Here is a 21,932-nt window from a genome sequence, read left to right on the forward strand (position 1 = left end):
ATAATAATAATAATAAACATATCTTTGTATGAAGGCACTGTGTTTCATTTGGGGTATAGTCATTTCCCTTCCCTTTACTCAGAAAACACCTGAGTCTAAAAGTAAAAGTTTCTGTGCGAGAGCTGTTCAGATCTCTGCTTTTGCTGCCACTTTTGTCAGAAGCTTGGAGCAATGTTAATATGACAATTAGCTGACCTGTGTAGACCATCATATAATTTGGTAATAGATCTAATGAAAGTTTTTTTCTCTCCTTCCAGGTACCGGCTGGAGTCTCTGGATTGAAACCAGAAACTTTTCTTAAGTTTTGGGCAATGTACCTGAATGGAGCAGTCTAGATAGGGAGGTACATGTACATATAGCATTTAGAATAAACGTTTGATATTTATCTAAGATTGTGTCATGTGTATTCATTTGTCATATTTATAAGGCTGCATACACGTTCAATTATTGGTGCTGGGCACAAGATCAGCCTTCAAGTCTTCAGCCAATGTTCCTTGTACAGAGACACGCACATTAGCACCATTTTGGCCATAAGCCATTTATAATATAGCATGGAAGGAAATTCAATCTGCCTAATACTGGCCTGATGATAGTTATCCCTGATAACCACTAAGGCACCATGTTGCAGACATGTTCACATTTTCATAGATCAGTATGTTATATAGCAATAAGTTATTCAGCAGTAATTCCATCCATTATTACCCATCAGCAAATCTTTTTCTACCATAGAAAGTTATCTTGGAGCACTGTTCTATGGAGGAAGGAAGAATGAGTGAGCGGCCTCCTGCTGTGCTCTCCTCACTTCATTTGTATTGTGGTCATTCATCAATCAGTCAGGATGGATCCATACATACATGATGAATGACATCAACCTCTGTACACATCAGATTCTAAACGAGCCCAACCGTTCGTATCAGGTGAAAATCATCTGATGTGTGATGACGCACATAACCTAAGACTTGAAGTATACATGTCATAGTGAAATTCAAGCTAAGGGACCAAAAAGCCTCTACAGAACTAGTATGGTATATAGTAAAACCTTTTTGGAACAGAAAGTGTCCACAAAGTGTCTCATTCTAGCACAGGTCACCCGAAAAGGGACTATCGCTAAATTTGAAATGGATAGAACTTATTTGCTTATCTCACTTGGCCAAGTGTACTCAAATATCTGGTTTATTAAAACAGGTACAACATATTATAGTTAGTTATTTCAACATGCAAACAGCTAATTTCTAGCTTGTTTGCTATAAAAGTATTTTTTACTTCGCTTATGATAAAGTATGCCTCCAGTCTTTTAAAACTTAGAGGGAGCCAGACTGGGGCTTGTGGTTAGAGGGAGAAGGAACAGTACCCAGTCATTGGGAAAAATCAGTCACCTATCTTTAAGTGTCTGTGAAAGGAATAGGGACCTATGTTTGGGTATTGATAAGAAAGAGCGGCCCATCATTGATGTCAATGGGAGGAATAGTGCCCCAAGGGCTGATTGGAGGTGGAACAAGTGCCATCATCTTGCTTGTGTGCTATAGCTTAGAACCAATGAGAAAGCATAACCTGATCTGTCTGTTTATACCTACTTGTTAGTCCCCATGTTCTACATTCAAGGAATCTGTTTTTGGCCACCAATGGTAATCAAGCCAGAAAAGAATGTATGCGGTTTGGAACAAAAAGCTTTCTATAAAGTAGTAGAATGTAGATACCATCTGTTCTAAGATGGTTCGAGGAAATAAAAATATTCAGATATTGCCACGGACATCTGTAAAAAAAACTTAAAACACCAGATATGTATATTTATGTGCCTGTATTCCTTATTAAATTAGTGAAAAAATTGCCAGCCCTAGAGGTGTGTTCAGAAACCTAAGATCATGAGATGAATTATGAAGCCTGCTTTTAAAAAGCTTGGACAGAAAGAGAACAGAGAGCCTTATTATTAGCCATTATTATCATTACAGATATTATTAGCCCACTTAACATTACAGTAAAACCTAAAAATTTTGACAAGTTAACCAAAGATATCACAAATCAAATATTTAGTAGCTATATATACACCTCATGCTGCCATTAGCTAATGCTACAAATGAAAAAGCAGCCAGACACCCCCACATCAACACAATTACATCCGAAATATAATTTTATTCTGTTTAGCCAAAACCTCCCATGTATAAATCCTCTGATAGGCTAATATATTTATATCGGTATTCTTCCCCAGAATATTCTTAAAATGGTCGGGAAGAAGACGTAGGCAGGTGGTAGCCCGTCTTGTGATCCTAATCTTCAGAAACCATCAACAAAGGGTGTCATTACTTAAAAAGTGCTGGGTGGTGCACCCAGCTAAAAGGGTCTGGGGAGAATACAATATATGCACACTTTCATTTTCCGAAAAGGAACAGATCAGAGACAAATTTAACCAGCTGACATTTTTGACTTGAACTTGCAAAATATATAATTTTTCTGATTTGCTTATGGTAAACCTGACACTATAAATCTAATATTATCAAGGTACTAATAATTCCACAAAAAAAAAAATTATGGCCAATGCCAGTCATTCTTTCAGCCTCACTCTGCACCTAAGCTGGGGTTCGCTTTGGGTAACAGGTTCAAGGTTTTCATTAGCCTCAGCGATCTCTCACATTAGAAGCACAGCATATAACTGGGTACTAAGGCTTTAAAGTAAATATAACAGACTGCTGACCCAGGGAACATCCGATTGCCTCAGGGAATCAGGAAGGGATTTTTTTCCACTGTTAACGCAAATTTACGTTCTTTGTTTTTTTTGCCTTCATCTGGACTATGTCTGTGGGGTTTTATATCTGGGATATGTTTATTTCCATAGTGGTTGAACTTGATGGACTTTTTTCAACCTGACTTGCTATGCAACTATGTTTTTTTTTGGCCACAGTGAGCACACCGTGTATCGGTTTGAAAGATAGACTGGTGACAAAATGCTCATTATATACAACCAGCTTGTAGCTGACACACATCAGTGTAGTTTGCCCTTTAATCCCCTGTGTACACAGCTATTTAAAATGACACAAATAAAAAATAAAACCATGATATTTGTTTGAATTTATTAAATTTATTACAGCATGGAGGCGGAAAAAATTACCATATCATTCCAAGCTGTCCCATACCAAGAGACAATAATTTAACTATCCCTTTTCGAATACACAAGGAATTTCTCTTTTAACAATGTCCTGAGAGGAGCTGCTATATTGTTCCATCCTTCCAGTCACTCCTGACAAAAAGACCAGAAAAGAAAAAAAAAACCTGACATTATGATCCGAAACTCCAAAATCCTACACAAACTGTCCCTTTTATAGCACAAATCAGTCAAAGTCAAGTGTAGGTACTTTCGAAGTTCCCGATTTTCAGTTACTCAGAAAAAAAAAAAAAATACAGTGTTGTGTTATTAGCCGATGTTGTTCTGGGCCAACAAAAGTGTGACAGGAAACAGACCAGGCAGTGGTATCTGTAAGGTCGGTGGCAGCTGTGCAGCAGGAGTGTATAAGGGAGGGTCTTTGTATTTGCGGTGCCAGAAGCTCCAAAACGCACTGAGCCGCTTCACAAATTAGCATTTTTTTTTCCTGTCCGGAGTCTGCAACCAGTTCATAAAAATGGGGCACATTGCAGGCCACATATTCCTATAAAATCCCTTAGTGCACTGAGTGTGTCGTCTTGATTCTGGGAGCTTGTGGTAATTTCTCTCTTGCAGAGGTAAAATGAAGAAAAAAAAACATATATAGTCTTAGGTGTTAAAACAGGAGATCAAGTGTTTGTATGAGGTAAAGAGGTGCAGTTCCATCCGTTTCTGCACAGTGGAAAAAAAAAAATATTTTCCAGAGGTCTGGGACCGCACAAAAATCTCTTTGGAGGGAAGTGGGCAACTGAAAACCTCAGTCCATTCAACAGAAAAAAAAATAAGGCTAAACTAAAGACACATGAATTTCCTATTTGAGCTATTCTCCTTGAATATCACGTCACAGACATAGAACAATGGGGAGGGGTGGGGGGGAATATAAAAAGTACACAGCAATCATATTCATAACTTGAAATTTCCTTCTCTTGCAAATTAAAAAAAAAATGAAACAAAAGTTTTATGTACAGATATAAATCCTCTGAGAAGGATTTTCTTGTCTTGACAGTTTTTGAACTGTGTTTGATGGAATAAAAAGTTTTGGCTTTTTATTGCATGAAACTAAACTGAAGGAGCCGTTTGATCCTCTTCTGCAACTCCAGACAACGGGTCTCGGGCAATCTCAGTAATCTTCCAAAGCAGCAGCTGAGTGAAGAGTTGTCCCCTGGTGTCACACGCTCATAGTCATGCTGGGAGAGTACTACAAAAAGGAAAAAATGGAGGCATTAGGATGCTGAATAAATCTTTAGAATTAAGGTGAAGCTCCTGTCCATAACCGATACATCCAACTTTATTTCATCACCGGATACCCAACTGGTTGTATGAGTACCAACATCAATAAACCAACCCCCTTCTACAGCCATGTGCTAAACTGTTCACAGCACATGTCATAAAAAGGAAATCACAGTAATATTTGTTAGATCTTATGTACAATGACATCATAATACTGATAAGAAACAATTTTTATAAGAGTTCTCATCAGTGGCATCTTAAAAGCAACTTCTATTTGTGACATCAAAAGACTTTCCATGGCACTGTAACACCGTCTGACATTACAAAAGGAATGGAATACACAAAGTACAATTTTCTATTCTGTTATTTCTCCATTTACCAGAAACAAGTTTAGTTCCTCTTGACACACTGTATGTATAATATGTATGTGTGCTTTTCACTGTAGTGTATGTTAAAAGTAGACCTATCACCACATTTGTAATACTATCCTTTTTATATAATCGAAAAATGTGTTTTTTTTTTTTAATTTTGGGACGTCTCCTTCTCTTCTGTCTTCACCACCACAGCAGTAAAGACTGAAGAGGAATCCCACAGCCTCCTGGGATACTTGCATTGCATATCCTAGGAGGCCGCTCCTTCGGTGCATTCCCGTTTTCAGCCATGAGAAATTAGGAGCTCCTATAATGTAGGGGGAAAAAATGCTTTGATTTGAGGCATCAGGATCAAAAATGGGCACTGTGGGATGTAGCACCTGCCATGTGCACAGCATCAAAACCAGTGCCGTACTGGCAAGTGTACTTTTAGTAGACACTGATGTTATATCCAGCCTTAAAGCCAGCCTGGGTTGGAGACATTGAGCGCAACCCTCACCCTGGGCAGATGGGAAAACACGGAGGACATTCTGGGGCCATGGTATATCCTTACTACATAAGATGAGAATGGGCAGCACACTTTAACACACAGGCAATGAGGAGAACCTCTGTTAGGGAGCTTTAAAAGTTAAGGAAAATGGAGACAATTTAGAGTTGTCACCATAAAGGGGGAATCTCTCTTAATAAACAATTATTCTCCAGTTAAAGACATTTGTCAGCTGAATACTCACATTGTCATTCTGGAAGGAATGAAGGAAGTTGCCCCCTAACTCTCCGTCATCTCGTGGTGTGCCCGGAGGGTTGCTAATGCCACTTATGTTATTTGGGGAATTCTGAGACGAGAAAACATAATACACATTTACAATACAGTATGACTTGGATTGGTTGGAATGAAAACAAAAAGGTTTAAAATTGTTCCTGGTAAATTCTACCGAATAACTGGAATAAATTGAACAAAGGGTTTACTAATAAACCATGTGTAATCTATCCAGTAATGTTGAAGCTGTAGACAGACAGCCATTCAATCAGATATACCAAAAAAACAGAGCTGCCAACTTGCTTTAGAAGGTATAAACGCCATGGTTATATTTGTTTTCAATACATGGACTTTGATCAATCACACATTTGCTAGTGACGATGAAAGCCCATGCACCTTCCTAACCAAATCAGCAAAGGCAGATCACTTAATATACTCCTGAATGGTTCACTTGAAACAAAGCTTGTACACTGCCAATGCTAAAGACTTGTGAACAAAATATAATCCACAGATATTGGTGAATTATACCACAAATAGTTATTGGTAAGCATTGGAAAAGTATGTGATAATATGCACTTGCTCACCTTAGGAAGTCCGTCTATGTCTCCAGACCCTTATAGGAAAACAATAAAAAGAATTGTAATCAGAATATGTCATCATTCATATATATCTAGCCATAATTATAAAGTAAATGTAATATAAGATGACAACCGGGAGTCGCTTACCTAATGACCCGTTCATATGATGAGGTTCCATTCCGCCCATTCCTCCCATAGGTCCATCTGAACCAGGACCCATCGGGAACTAAAGTAAAAACACACAAACATTGCTTTTCTTTCTAGTTTTCTGAACAAACCATACTAACTGAATTGCATAAATCTCCCACATTGTCCCGATGAACTTATCCATATACTTACATTTGACCGGTTTCCGGTGGGTGGTCCTGGATTCATCATTGTGTAAATGTTGTCACTTGAATTTGTAGATTCTAAAAAAGACAGTAACTTCATAAATGTCCATAATTCTAATCCATATAGTGAGTTAGGCCATGTGTGTAAATTCAAGTACATGCATAATGACCGGAATCTACTTCTAATCTGCATGGAGAACTTGTGCAGATCAACACAAACCGAGCACATTACAAAACCTGTGTTAGTGCAATGATTGTTCTCTATTCTCCATAGAAAAGGAACAGTTCCTTCGCTGCATGTGCACCACCATCTGGGATCACCACATGTCCAGCAATGATGATAAAAATAAGTACAAGTATTAGCATCACTGCTAATCATTGACTCAATCAACAGCACCATCAGCATGACAATTATGGTGAGAATGTACAAATTAACCCATTCCTGTAATGGCATCAGATGTGAGAAACATGGTATCTACCTTTGCTGGGTTCTATTCTTGAAAATGCAATAGAGGACGTAAAACATATATACATAAAAAATATCCCTGAAACAAATGTCAGGCAACTAACACTCTCCAAATATAGATTATACATATTTTACCCTAAAGACAGATGTACTTAATGTTACAAGAATAGGACTAGATTACCAGAATAAAATAACAGGTTAATTATCATACATAAAACAATTTACATACCTGCAGGGCTGGGCATGATTGGTGTTCCCGGAGGACCTCCACCGCCAGGAGGACCCTGTAGGAACAAACACAAGATCTGGTTTAGACTTTTACCAACAGACCAAAAGAATAATTTAAGAATCACCTAAACAATTAACTTTTGGCTTCCTTTTGGTCTAATAAATAGTCCATTTAAAGTTTTCGTTAAGATCTATCTTGATAGCTGATAACGTCTTGTACACCTTGCTGTTCTCAATTATACATTGTTCCTAGTTCTCTCTCTGGACTACATAACTCCACCCTCCTTCCCAAGATATATAAAGAGGAGTAGCACCAAATACTGGTGTTGCAACTGGTCCCTTTAGTGTCACAGACTCCCTGACTATAAAGTGTCAAGTTATCCTATATTACAGAAAGAAATATCCAACTTACTCCATATGTGCCAGGTGATGATGAAGAGTAAGGAATCTGTGAAGAAAGAACAAAGATTAGACTACCTCCAGAGACAATTAACCACAATCATTCATCCCTACTGAAACAAGGAACATGAAATGTTATACTGCATGTGTAGAGAAACCTCTGAAGCCCAATATAGCCTTATACAAAGGGATGGCAGAAGTGTGAGACTAATACACAGGGCCAGCAGTGACTTCTGTGCGGATCTAATCTTTTACACTGGACATTTACCCATTTCCCGGGCTTAGAATATTGTGAAAATTTGTAAACTATCTTACAAAAGACAAAAGAGAAACAGTTATACAGGTAGTCCCGGGTTACATACGAGATATGGACTGTAGGTTTGTTCTTAAGTTGAATTGAGTTGAATTAATAAGTCGGAACATTATTTTAATAAATGCAATGTTTGACAGATGTTTGTCTTAATATATTATTAGGCAGCGTGGTGTCAGTTACTGTAAAAAAATCCTCACTAAAAGCTAATCACAAAGCAAAAAAAAAAAAAAAAATACTTTATGGAGCCTAGACATTCATTATCTTCTGGAGCAAGCTGTGCTTTGATATGCAAAAAGAAACAACTGCAGAGTTTGTCTTGGTCATTAAAGGATTAAAAGAGGCTGCAGAACAGCAAAAGATTTCTTCTGCAAGTCATCCAAATTGCCCCCTCCACCCCCGTCAAGCCTCTGTCCTGATACGTATCTAGGAGTTGTCCGTATGTTGGATGTCCTTAACTCGGGATCTACCTGTTTGGGGAAAAGTTGCCTATTTTTACCTAAAGGCACTTATCCCAATCTGTAGGATGGTGATGACCCCAGTGTCACTCCATAGGGAAATCCCAGATTATTTTTTGTCAAGAGCAAAAAAAAAATGCAAATTCCTTCAATTCCCCCCCCCCCAAAAACTGTGTTTTGATATATAATTTGCCTAAAGCTGGCACTTACTGAATTTGCGTTATTTGGATTTGGCCATGGCCTGCCTGTTCCTGGACCCCTGAAACAATATAAGAAAGCACATTAGAATACACTTCCATGGCACCGTAATGAAAATAACCCAGAAATCCCATGTCCCACATGCTTACATGTTCATGCCGGGACCTAATGAATTGGGCGGAGGCCGCATCCCGCTTCCATAGTTCTGCAATGATAACCAAGGGTCAGACTACGGTAACGAGGGATCAACCGGAGAGAGAGGCGGGAGAGAAGAAAATGAGAGGGTTAGTGGTGCAGACTGAAGAGCCATCTAGTAACAGTACAATTATTGACTAATAATGCAAAAAATGCAAAGAGCGGCAGGATCATTATCATAATTAGTCGCAGTCTAATATGATTAACGCTCGCATTGATCTACATTTCAGATGACACGACACAGAGCGTTTACTGCCCGACCGTCAGGGAATCTGCCAGCAGTGCCGGCCCACAGAGGGATAAAAGCAGGAACCGGATTCATGTTATTTTAATTATTCGCCTTTCCCTGGAGGGCTCTCGTCAATCACAAGGTTAGGAGCAACAAAGCCTGCCCTACAGTGTTCCCACTTTCAAAGTGCCATATGCAGCTTTCGCAGATTTTTGATGACAGTATGACGTCCCTGTATTCTATGTTGAGGAGGTGACGTGCATTGAGGAAGACTCAAAGTGGACCTGTCACTTCCAATAGGAGTGAAGGAAGTCCTAAAATATTCTTTTAAATACTTTCATAGGAACAATTAGCTATTGGCACAGGTTTTTATTTAAACTTGACATTCAGTTCATGGTAGAATAAGAAGTTTAGAAATATGCAATGTAGTACTCTAGAAAACAATTTTTCTCTAGGATGTATAAAACAAAAAATGCATCTGTAGAGCAAACACCAAGCTATATGCAGGCACAACCACAAAGCAGAATTTTTAGGTATTGGCACCCATAGAATGATTGTGCCCAAGTCAAGCTAGTGCCAGTATTGGTAAGGCAGCATGGATCGACTTCTGTGCAACAACCATGACTTCGTCAATAGGATGCTAGGTCATTCATAGTTGGAAATAAGATGGCTTTAGATTTATAACATTTGTAAAAAAGTTTTATTTCTAATTCCTAACAAATTACTGATTTTTAATTAATGCATTGGTAGTATAAAACGTAAAAAATATTTCTGTACCATGACCTCACTTAGCTAAGTATATGCCAACAGTGTGACTACGTCACCAGTTTATTTGGGGGGAAACACCTGACACTAATACAAATTTGCACCATTAAGACTAGAGAAGATTCCTTTAATCAAAATACTGAGGGATCATTCTCACAGAACGGCACAGATGTAATGTAGACGGACCATGTAAAGCATTAGGCACTTAATCCCCTCCATATACTCTAATGGATTGAGGAGATTGACTGCTCATTAATGAGCCCGTTGGCAATATTTCCAATGTTAAGTAAACTCCTGCAGAGTTAATTTTAGGACTAATCTTTCAAAGCAAAAACAAAACAATCTCTCAACAACGCCCTGCAATGGCACGGAGCTATCAAATTGTACTCTATAAATCGTTAGTCCCACCACACTGAAACGAGAACATGACTGATCCAGAAGCATAGAAACAGACCAGATCTATCACAATGGGCCCGCTCACAGGTAAATAAGGTAATGTTAATATCTAACAGGCAAGAGAAATGTAGGGGAATGGAGATCTATCGTCTCACCTGAGGTCCAGGACCCATGGGGCCCATCGGTCGGGGGGGATTCATCCTTTGCATGGGTCCTCCCATGCCAGGGTGACCTTTAGGATAAAAAAATAAGCTATTAGGATATTCCCACAAAAGAGGGGAAAGTAGTGAATGCCAGATTTGCGACTGCTTACCTTGTCGGGTTGGGTCCATGGAGTTTGGTAATAAGGGTTGTGATCCTGGAACTCCACCAGGAGGCTGAAAACACAATACTCAAAATTATTACAGAGGTTGAAAGCAAAACAGTGATTCATGAATTAATGACAAATCTGTATAGTTAAGTATAATGTACATTAAGTTTGTTAAACATGTATATCTAAATCGATGATTTACCTGATTGGCCATCCTTATGTGCGGCCTTGGCCCTCCGCCATATCGAGGTGACATAAAAGGCTGCAATAAGAAAATGTGTTTAATTAGGAATTAAGAAGAGGAGAACTTTGCAAATTAAACATACAGATTGCAAGAATCAAATAATTGGATTTTACAGATATGTCCAATATGTGGGGGAGCTGGAGAATGAAGTTACCAGATCACCATACTCCCCAAATATTCAACAATCTAGGTCTAGAATTATCTATTCTGTCAGAGTATTTTTCAAGCACTTTGTAATAATCCAGCCCAAACCTTTGGTTTAATATCAGATAGAGCAGAAAAGACTTATAAACCTTGTGGGCTTTTACTTGAATTCTGGTGCTACATTAGAAAGATTTCCACTCGATCAAGGTCCATTCACATTTATGAGCTGTGGCATGGGGTGCTAAACACGTTACAACAAACCATGGCATCACACCAGTTCTATGATTTGTATTTATGAAGATTGGCACCCAACACCATGTGCACAGCAGAATAAAATGCAGATACTGTGAAGCCTCACTAAACAGTTATCTCCAGCCCCTTTAAGCTGGGCCCATCACCTGGAACTTTTCAGTGACCACCCTGCTGTTTTGGGGTGGATACTGAAGAGTTGGGTCACAATGCAGGAGCCGTCACCCCCCCCCCACACCCCCACACACAATTTCGTCCCACCCAGCTTAAAGCAAAATACTACTATTAATGTGGTTGCACCAACAAGCTACAAGTGAAAATTCTACCTAAAAAGTTAAAGTTATGAGTACATCCCTTAACTTTACAAACAGCCAGGATCTGCACCTTCCACACCGGAATATACTCTGGCAATGAGATAATGCCAAGTAATAAGGCTTTGCCAACACTCTATACCTTCCCAACACCAATCCGCATGGTTCTGCCTGTATGTGGGGCAGATTTAAAATGGCAGCTCCAGGATACTATTTACACCCAGAGGGGCCAGATCCAGCCACAACCACTGGTGATTCCAGCTGAGATGTGCTTTGGCTTTATTGTGATCATAATAAAAGGTCTTATTTGGGGACTTACCTGACTGTGAGGACCCATCATGTTGGGGTTGTGAGGTGGTGGCTGTGCATGAGGAGATGGCTGAGATCCAGGTGGACCCTGCTAAAAAGAACACATATAAATATAGGATTTCTGCCGTACTTAGGACTAGACACAGACCATACACTGACACTCATTTCATAAAGTAAAATCCATAAAACCGCCTAGGACTGAGGTCTTGAAAACACTGCCTGCCCTACAGGGGCAACTACTACTCTGTTGTATGATGGGAGACGTAGTTGCCACCCAGGATGGACAACATACACATCCACCTTTGTTCCTTTACATTACATAGCAGCTGATGGAATTATTAGTTTACACAAGGAGAATATAGCAATACCATATACACCTAATTTAGCGGCATATTGGGGAAAATAGATGATCACAAGTTTACAATCCCATTATCAGCCTGCAGCATGAGAAAAACCGACACATTGCTAGGGTGTTTTACCTTTTCATTTTAGTGTTTGCAATTGTTAATATGTTGTTTGTATTTCTTTAGAATTGTATAATTAGATTTGTGTTCTGATATAGAGATATCAGGGGCCCAAGGTAACAGTAATCATAAAAAGACAACCACTGTGCATAGGACCATTATTTCATTCTGGGGAGGGCATAAGATAAAAAATGGGCTGGCAATGCAATGCGTGGTCAATATATTTGGCTATAGTAATAAGAACAGGCACAATGCACAACTAAAATTATAGCAATAAAATGACATGATGTGCATGCTGGGTCCTGTAGTTCCTTGGCAGCTCAAGATTCCAACAAGCCACAGCTGGCCAAGAGGCATTCTTCCACGCTGTGCTCAATGACGAATCGCCTCTGTCTCTAGAGGTGAACGAAGACTGATGACTGCGCTCTCCACAGACCAGACGTTGCTGTAATGCATCTCCTTAACCCTGTGAGAAGTGGAGCATCCCATGAACCCAGCCGCCAGAGTGAAGGCGGCTAGTTACCATGAGCAGTTTGCCTTAATTAACAGAAATTAATTAGCCATTTTGCAAGCACTTGTTTAACAGCTTTGCTAAACATTAATGCCACTGATAATTCCTGCTGATTAGCAGGTCCCATAATTAGCAGCGGAGGAACAGAGGGAGGACGGCTCGACACCTGTACGCCCACTAATCAGGGATCTGGCTGCCGCTCGAGCCAGCAACGCTGCTGCAAACCTGGCTGAGTCTGTGCTTTGGAAAGGTCCCAGAATTCTTCTCTTCTGCTGAGACTAAATAGTCGGCGCTGGTCACCCAGGACAGCTGGGCCACAGACAAAAACAAGAAGGGTCTTACCTGGAAGAACCCGGGGGGAAGAGGTCCTGCTGACATCCCATCGTTGGGAGGAATGTTGCCAAGCACTGGGCTTGGGGCGGCTGCTGCACTCTGTTGAACAAAATAAAGAGACAATAGGTGACTTCCAAAATCAGGGAAAACTCCATAGAACATCAGCTGCCTAATACAGAAGAATTCACCAACCTACAGCAACCAGGTGGGAACTTTCTAAAGCAAAAGAGGTCAGTCAAAAGGCAAAGTACATGTGTAAGTAGTAGCCGATGGAAGTGCATATCCATTATGAGGATGGGTCGTTAACAGGATGTAAAACATGGCATTGCTTTATTTCCCCAACATTTGCAGCTTGGCAATGGTAGATTGCACCTGGAAATTCTCACACAAGGTTTAATGACAAAGAGAGGGGAAATCTTCCAATGTGGAAATCTTTTCTAGAAAGGAACTTTTTCAATCAGAAGGCACCACGTGCTTGAAGAGGACATTACTACCATGTTGGAAGACAATTAAATTAACCAATTCACTCATATATTCTGTCAGCCTCGGGTAGAAACCATGATAAATGGGTCACCATTCTCAGTCCGTCACTGCTTGCGTGTTTCAGTGCCGCATGGAGATGGTCTTTTGCTTTCTTTGGCACGTTGTGGCTTTGACAAACAATGCAATCATTTCTTTCATTTGGCTTAAGGCGTAGGCAGCAGCATCATGAAACATAGCAATACAAATGAACAGAACACGTGGTCTCATCCCGCATTGGAGCCTCAGTACATTTCAAAGTATACCAGTCACAAGAGAAACATGGCAGCTGCCACTCCTGACCTTCTGTACCTGGCTGTCTCTGGATTTAACGGAATAAGCATGCGGCAAATGAGTGTCGTGTTATAGTTCTATATCAGCTGTTACAATATAAAGCATCAGCATGACAGCCAGGCAACTAGCTTTTCCAGAAACAATGGCAGCCTGTATCCTAAAGCGTCCTTTATGGCAATACCATACCAAGTGGAGCTCTTGCCTTGCCAGGCTCCACACTCTCTCTCGCCCTGACAGCCAGAGACCTGCTTGGCATGCCTCAAAAAGAAAACCCTAAGCACCCACACAATTAAAGCAGAACGTCTGCATTTTCACATAGTACACTATCTGAGCTGATGCTACAAGACTGGTTAATAACTGCAATATCTTCAGAATTGTCCATAGATATTGCAAGATATATTAAAAAAAAAGGTCGGGAGCATCATTTTCTTTTATTTGGTCATTTATGTACGACTGAATTCACTTGAAAGCAATAATCCAATTTCCCCTGTTGTACTCACCTGTATATCAGAGAGGCACCTCAGCAATGTAAAATATTTGCTGATCATAGACGAACACATGGCGTATATGCACCTAACACAGCGGAAGCACGGAATATGGTTGGCATTGGCTCACGATCTTTGCAAGAAATGTGTAAAATATCAAAGCAGGGTTTCTTAATTTTTGTAACATGGTGGAAGGCTTCAAATTTCTTTCAGGGAACCCCTGCTATATTTACTTTATCCACAGCCCACTGTATATTAGTGTGGTGGTCAGTGGGAACAATGCCGGTTACATTGCTGGGCATTGGGAAGAATATCACCCTTACAGATAGCCAAAAAGATCATAAATGACCCCATTGGCACAAACTGCTCATTGTTCAAGGGACCCCTAATAATATCTGGATGAACCCTGATTGAGAAACACTGGATTAGACTATACATAAAAAATACTGGTTCACTTGAAGTCGATCCATTTAGTTTTAGGCATTAAATTCTTATTAAAAGGTGGAAATTCTGCATGATTCAGAGACAGCGTCGCAGGCCCAGCTGACTAACCATTTACGTAAAAGCAGAAAATCAAACGACAGCCTCCATTCCCACCAAGATCCACATTAATGTCACGTTTTGTATCGCCAAATGTGCTGTGGGCAAACAGCCAGCTATTGGCTACTATGACTTCCGTTTCTATTTAGATTGGCTTAACGATATTAGAGGCAAACAGCCAGAAAAGGCCTATAATGGATTTCACACATATCACAAATCCGTATGAGGCAGCATTACCAAATCAGAATTGTGTTTGCATGAAAAGCGACCTTTAGAATATGAATTGTACTGTTAAAAAAAAAAAAGACAGTATTTCTTTATTCCTTTCCTAAATCCAAGGGAAAAACAACCAGGAGCACTGTGAAAGTTTCACAGTATTACAAACTGCATAAAACCTATTGTCTCTCATGAGAAGGAAAAGCTTTTAGAGTCCATCACAGGGATTAACGCATATGGGAATCACAATATTGATTGAAAATACCCTGGAGAGTAAATCACATATTGTATATCCATCATGACAGATATCCGGGATGATACCGAGGGTTCTATGGGATCCTTCACAGATTGCGGATTTCTTGAACGATCTCCCATCAGATGCTCTAAGAATATTTCCACAGCAGCGTGGCCCTAAAGAGTTGTCTGTAAAGGTTATACTCTGACCCCCAACCTTAAAGAAGAGATTACCCCACCCAGACCCATCAATGTACAATTCATTTTAGCAGGAGTTCCCTGCTAATAAACATTATTTTAAGGGATAAAGGTTGATAAAGGTACTACTAAAGTGACATAACACTGACATGGAGGGTTCAATATGTCCAGCTTCAACAAGCAAAATAAAAACCAATGGCCACTTGAGGCCCAATGTATTACCGTGTTGCAAATTTTTTAAACACAACCATATATTTTATTTTGTTTATTTTTTAATCTAACAGAGGCCTTTTCTTTAGAAGGATTGCCATCCCTTCACTTTGACCCATCCGCTCCTTTGGTCTTTTTGTTGTCATTAACTGTTGTTTCCAGGCTGTCATTACACGAGTCAACCAGCAGGAGGAGCTCACACACCAAATCTTCAACTGCAGCTCAGCTTGAGATCAGCAAGTCAGCAGCAGTGTCACAATGCCATCAAAGGGCAGCAAATCTGCATAACAAAATGGGTGCTATACTGGCCTGGGTATTATAAACCTTAATGCTAAAGACTCATCCCATTGCCAAAACAAAAGAAGATTTACCATGGTTGATAACCTATTCTTGGTAGGGCATATTTCCTGCTAATAAAGGGGCATCATATCCTGCCTTAATGATAGCAGCAAAGGCAGTTATGGCAGGAATGAGAACACTGGGACACTCTAGGAATTCTTAAGTACAAACCCTGAAAGGATCCACAAAATTTACGGTAATATGGCCAAGCAAATGTAGAGACCAACCAGGCCAATGGGAACATCATGGATGTCAGGACAAAGATCTGAGACAAGATGATCACTTCCTTCTACAAACACCCATGATTTGTAAAATGGCCTAAATACTTTGATTCTTAATTTTTCTTTCAATGCAAGGTCTATGTTGTGCTTGCAGAGCAGGAATTACAGCACCAGTGTTTTCCCCAACCTCTTTTAGATGGGCGCACCACCCAGCACATTTCAGTGACCACCTGGCTGTATTTGGGTGGTTACCAAAAAGAGTTGTCACAATACAGGGGCTGTCAATTTCTTCCCATTGGGCTTAAAAAATGTTGGGGTTGAACACAGAGCATGCATATTCAGATAATTTAGATGCCCGCTTTCATTTAACGAGAAGGTTTACAACCATGATCACATTGTGTTAACATCATCAATATTAATCTAATCACATTCACAGACAATGTGTAGCTACAACACAGACAGAAGGGACCCCGCTAACACGCTGGGCACTTTCTGTTGCCCTCATCAGCTTGAACCGGCCAAACTGAACGAAAGTGCCGCTGAGGAGTTTAGCCAGTGGTGCAGTCAGGTACGTTTAATTGGAATCCAGCTAAGTCTCTTATCTAATTAAAGTAATCACATTAACTTCAGTTGGAGACAACTGTCACACCTGCTGTTCTCAAAGCAGACAGGCGGACATGGCAAAGTCACCTGATGTTAGGGCAGAAGACCAAAAGCCATCAAAATACGCTCCCGGACTGCTCATCCATGATCCAAACAGAGCATATAAATGGCTGATCAGCACATATCTCGGATCTCCTAAAAATAAAAAAAACAACCCACGCATTGGCTCATTCTTGACCTTTCTTTCCCGGAGTTTAATTAAAGCAAAAGAAAAGTGTTGATTTTAGAACCATCACACAGCTTATTTTTGCTATTATCAAAAATGTTATTTTAATATATATATATATATATATATACACACACACACACAAAGATCCTACATGGAGGAATCTCCAAGCCCACAGCCATTCTACCTCTTAGTAACCCAAAATGGTAATCTTCAACCTCAGTCCTGAACTCAAAGTTTACGTAAACCCAACTACTAAAATCTTAAAAGGATTAAAAAATAAATGTCATTTCAAAAAACATTTGACCAATGTACTCCCCACAACCTTTTAGCTAGGCGCACTTTTCAGTAACCACCCAGCTGTTTTTGTGTCACAATACAGGGGCTGCCACCCACATACAACTTATTCCCAACAAGCTTACAAAAAATATCTGTTGATATTTTTAAACATGTTGCATTAATAAAATGGTGATCACCCCAAGGTGGTGTGCAAGCACTTCCTCTTGGGGGGATATGGAGATATATATATATAAATAAATAAATAAATAACACACACACTTTTTTTCCAGGTACTAATAATGTCCTACACAACTTAAAATGTCTTTTAATATCATAAAATTCTTCTTCTGTCTCTCAAAACCCTCACTACCTCCCACCAGTCCGTATCTTCGCTCCTATTGTGTTACTTTCCCACCTCCTAGATTGTAAGCTCTTCGGGGCAGGGTCCTCTCCTCCTGTGTCACTGTATCACTGTATCTGTCTGTCACTTCTAACCCCTATTTAATGTACAGCGCTGTGTAATATGTTGGCACTATATAAATCCTGTTTATTAGTAATAATAATAATAATAATAATTTATTCTAAATGATATATGTATATAGGATGATATATTATATTTTACAATTTTAAAAAAATTGGGCCGAGGGGTGCGGTACACTAAATGATAAATTTAAGGAATAGAACTTCCTGTTGGGTGACAACACTGCCGTCCCATTCTAATTGTGCTTCTACATTGTCACAGAGGCTCCAGATGAACACTACACGGGTCCATTTTAACACACAATAAACAGGAATGGTCCATTGTGGTCACCATAAGGAAACTCATTCTGTCATCACCAGAGAGCATGTAAAGAGGAAGCAACTGCAAAACCAATGCAGAAAATTACCACCAACACAAAAAGGATGAAAAAAAATCATTTTCTATTTTAAAATATGGTAATTTATGACACAGAACAAGTTAGTTTCTGCTTTTAGCACATTTGTTCTTCCTGGTACACACATGACGTCACCAAGTAGAAATCTACTAACGCATCCATTGCCCCTGCACCAAGAATATAAATATCGATGATGGTTAAATTCTTTTTTTCTTTGTATTTTAGTACTGCTCATCCCTAAACCCTTCGATAAATACACAATGGTTGCAGGAGATAATTAGAAGATGCTAAAAATATGCGAGGAAGAATATTTCCAACACAAATCTGACTTTGTGTAATCTCATGAAAGAAAACTGCCATGCTGTTGCCGCTGCAGGAATTGCATTGCAAAGAACAAGCAAGCTGCACAGCCAATGATACATAAATGTAAAATCTTCCCTTTTTTTTTGGTTCGCTTGTCATTTCGGAATATACTAGGCACACAAAAATGTCAATCTTCAGAGCCAATCACAGCTTCCAGCCGCTGACCTCTGACAGTTACAGCTCGCCTTGCTAATTACGTAGCAGACACAATCCTCACACGGACAAGCAGTTTATGCAGGCGTCATTAAACACAACAACAGCATGCAACCATGGACTGAAATAACGCAGCCTCACCTACGGTACATCGCATCTTGGCGGTCAGTCTAGGCCAAAAAAATTAGCCGTGTATATGGGACTTCTCATTTGTATTGTACAGCCTTACTAACACACACCTCTTAATAAAACAGTTATAAATGTACTGAAATATCAGTTTATTTCATGAGAAGATTCCATACACCTGGGCCTGGAGCAAGAAGTGAAGCCTGCGTCCTGGTACATGAACAAACTGCCTATTACACATAATGCAATTTATTCCTTTCTGGTACAAAATAAGCCAAGAAATATATAACAAAGACTACTAAAATGTTACAAAAAGCTTTTGTTTTTCTAAACTTCTGTACTCCATGTGGGAGGATGATAAAGAACATTCCTGAAGAGGGCATCAAGTTTTCGTTTGTGTTTCCACCTTCTCATGAAATATAGTGTTTTTCAGGGACGTGAAAAGAATTTATACCCAGAATCTTTATATTGTTAGTGCATATCATTACATACCCATACCAATTTCTGACTTTGGATCTCCATCCTGCACTGCTGGGCTTTTTCCCTAATGATGCATCGTAACAACACATGCATTTACGCATATACATGTATTGTGTTACTGCATTGCGTGGCAACACACTGCCATCTATGTCTTGTAGCGTAGTGCTTTTAATTGAGCTGCATGCACTTTTTTGTGCATTAGGCAGCCCATTTATATGAAAGAGATGTAAATAAATGGCAACACGTTGCCTTGTGCACGCAGTGGGTATAGGCACTAAACATAACCAAAGCCAATGCTAAAAAAAGTAGCCTTTTTGCACACTTCCTGTCCAAGAGACACAACAGGAAAGAGGAAATGCCAGGGGTAATTGGGGTATTTTAACAGGTGTATTCATTCCCAACAAAAACACACAAAAAAACCTCTTTAACGCCACATTAGTGGCAACTAAAAATTTGGCTATATGGTCACTTTTTGTCCCACTGACAATGGCAATCCTGACAATCGTAAAGCTTGTAAAGTTTCCTACACAGTCAGATAATAAAATTCCAATTGGATGGTCCAAGGTTGCACTAAATTTTCAGCAGAATTAAGAAACTTTGCCCTTGGCTTCCAGTAGACACAATTGGTCAGATAGATTAATTTTGGCTAATTGCTGTTGGTCTTCCTTGCCACAAGGCAAACATATGCACTGGGATAACCCCATGTAACAAACATATAATTAAAAGATCATTTGTCAGTAAGAGCACACAGCCAACCTCAACATAACCTGTTGGGGCAGAAATTTGGAGATTGCAATCTTTGAGATGGTCATCATTGACGTTGGTTCACCATTCCAAAATTAAAAATGAAGTTCTGAGATTTGAATTAAACTGATGATGAAGGTTGGAGAGAGGAGGTTGCACAGTATGTACTGCAGAAAGTACTTTTTCCAGGCACCCTGTTAGGTGCTCTCTGCATTCTGGCTTCAGATATCATGGATGAATGTGAATTGTTCCGATTTTTGCTCATTGTTTGTTGGATAACAATAGAAGTTCACAATAAGATTTCAACTGATTCCTGGTACTAAATGATTCAGTGACCCTGAACAATCACGCAACCTGTGATGCTAGTTCTGGATCAGTAATTCATATATGGATAAAGGAGGATACAGATGACATCTCTTTTGGATTGATGCCAAATTCAGCAATCACTGCTCTTATTTCTTTTCTGAAAGGTTTTTATCAATAATTTATTATTGGAGGAGGTCTGCTCATGTACCACCATCAAAATGCTGGTCATCTCCAGCATCTAATAACGCCTTGGTTGGAGGCCTCTTTGCAATCCTACAAACCCTAACAGGTAAACCGGCTAGTCGAAAGATATGGAGCCACCTTGATTGCCTCTAACAGGTAATAAAAAGTAAATCAAACATCAGAGCACCACTCCAGGCCACAGGGCTATAGGAACCTGAATTGCAGCAACCCGCAGCCCCAAGAACCTGACAGACATACTTCATCTATTCCAAAATCAAACCTAACTTGATAAGTGTACCTGATATAGATATATATATATATATATATATATAAAACCGATCAAAGTGTGTCTATGTTGTTACTGTGGAACAACCTATAAGCCCATATCAGGGTATAGCAAGTTGATCCTCACAAAGATCTCTTAAAAAGAATTATCTGCAAAAGGTACATCAGATTTTTGTCCATAGCATAGAACCAGAGCTAGATGTAGACAAATAAAAGATTATTTTCCTTTGAAGCTATTTTACAGGATAAACAAATTTGTTAATGAAATCAAAGCTCTCCTTCACAACTTTGTCACCTGGAACTTTTATGGCCTCCCACCAGGAAGCTGGTAGTAAATAGTAGACTGGACTATAAACCTGATCTGTGGATGGCTTACTGGGGATAAGTAAACAAACATGGCAGGTGTGAAGAGAATAGGCTTCAGACTAACAGGCCGGCCCATCTCTTTGTTCAGACCTCCCCTATTATTTTGGGCTGCAGGGTGTCTTGGAGTGAGAGGACATCTGTTCCAGCCAGCTAAGGTTGACAGCCATCAATCAAATCACAGAATTCTACAAGGGTCTGATCTTACCAAAGCAGGACATTGTACCCAAGGTGTATCACAGGCTTGTGTTACCCAAGTGAAATCATGAATTAAAGTAGATCCCAAGTGCTAGAAAAAGAACCTCTATTAGTTTGTAGTATAATGGACAACCTGTTTCTGAATTATAGACTTGCCCATATGATTTTCAAGCTTTGGCACATTATTCTCAGCCCTTTGGTTTGCAGCCACAGCACAATGTCTGCAAACCAACAAGACACAACTTAATCAAATTTTCAGAAACAACCATCTTTTTTTACTGCCCTTGTGTTCATAAACATCACCTTAATTCTGGATACAGGAATGTGTTACGACAACAAAAAAATGATTTAAAAAAAAAAAATCTTGAAAAAATTGATAACCCAAAGAAACTACTCGAAGAATACAATAAAAGATAGTAATGATCTCCATATTGTGCAAAAACTTTTAGCTGTAATTTAGGTTTATTAGACTAATTAGGAAACTGTGCAAAAAAGCAAAGGTGTGCAGCAAAAAGAGAAGAAGCAGAAGAGCGGGAGGGAAGAAGAAGGGCGAGGGAAGAAGAAGGGCGAGG

At 39.5% G+C, this 21,932-nt stretch overlaps 2 protein-coding genes across 7 annotated transcripts in view; one reads left to right on the forward strand and one right to left on the reverse strand.

Annotated features, from left to right (window-relative positions):
* The window catches only part of MRPL37 (mitochondrial ribosomal protein L37), an 8,860-nt gene extending 8,470 nt beyond the window's left edge, over positions 1-390 (forward strand). Inside the window, 1 exon segment of the mRNA XM_072419684.1 lies at positions 258-390. Coding sequence (XP_072275785.1) covers positions 258-335 — 78 coding nt within the window. The 3' untranslated portion in view covers positions 336-390.
* A 2,663-nt stretch (positions 391-3,053) lies between these two features.
* SSBP3 (single stranded DNA binding protein 3) overlaps positions 3,054-21,932 on the reverse strand; it is a 40,298-nt gene continuing 21,419 nt past the window's right edge. The window contains exons 5-18 of one of the 6 annotated variants that reach the window (XM_072419692.1): positions 12,930-13,019; positions 11,623-11,700; positions 10,558-10,617; positions 10,359-10,422; positions 10,201-10,277; positions 8,610-8,665; positions 8,473-8,521; positions 7,508-7,543; positions 7,097-7,151; positions 6,409-6,479; positions 6,217-6,295; positions 6,076-6,104; positions 5,466-5,567; positions 3,054-4,331 (exon numbers count right to left, since the gene is read on the reverse strand). In XM_072419692.1, the coding sequence (XP_072275793.1) occupies positions 4,302-4,331; positions 5,466-5,567; positions 6,076-6,104; positions 6,217-6,295; positions 6,409-6,479; positions 7,097-7,151; positions 7,508-7,543; positions 8,473-8,521; positions 8,610-8,665; positions 10,201-10,277; positions 10,359-10,422; positions 10,558-10,617; positions 11,623-11,700; positions 12,930-13,019 (876 nt within the window). In that variant the 3' untranslated portion in view covers positions 3,054-4,301. Of the gene's footprint in view, positions 4,332-5,465; positions 5,568-6,075; positions 6,105-6,216; positions 6,296-6,408; positions 6,480-7,096; positions 7,152-7,507; positions 7,544-8,472; positions 8,522-8,609; positions 8,690-10,200; positions 10,278-10,358; positions 10,423-10,557; positions 10,618-11,622; positions 11,704-12,929; positions 13,020-21,932 lie in introns of all 6 variants that reach the window. The other 5 variants (XM_072419691.1, XM_072419690.1, XM_072419687.1 and 2 more) reach the window with 5 other exon arrangements.

This window comes from Pyxicephalus adspersus, chromosome 8 (genome assembly GCF_032062135.1).
Source record: "Pyxicephalus adspersus chromosome 8, UCB_Pads_2.0, whole genome shotgun sequence".
In the NCBI taxonomy this organism is placed as follows: Eukaryota; Metazoa; Chordata; class Amphibia; order Anura; family Pyxicephalidae; genus Pyxicephalus; species Pyxicephalus adspersus.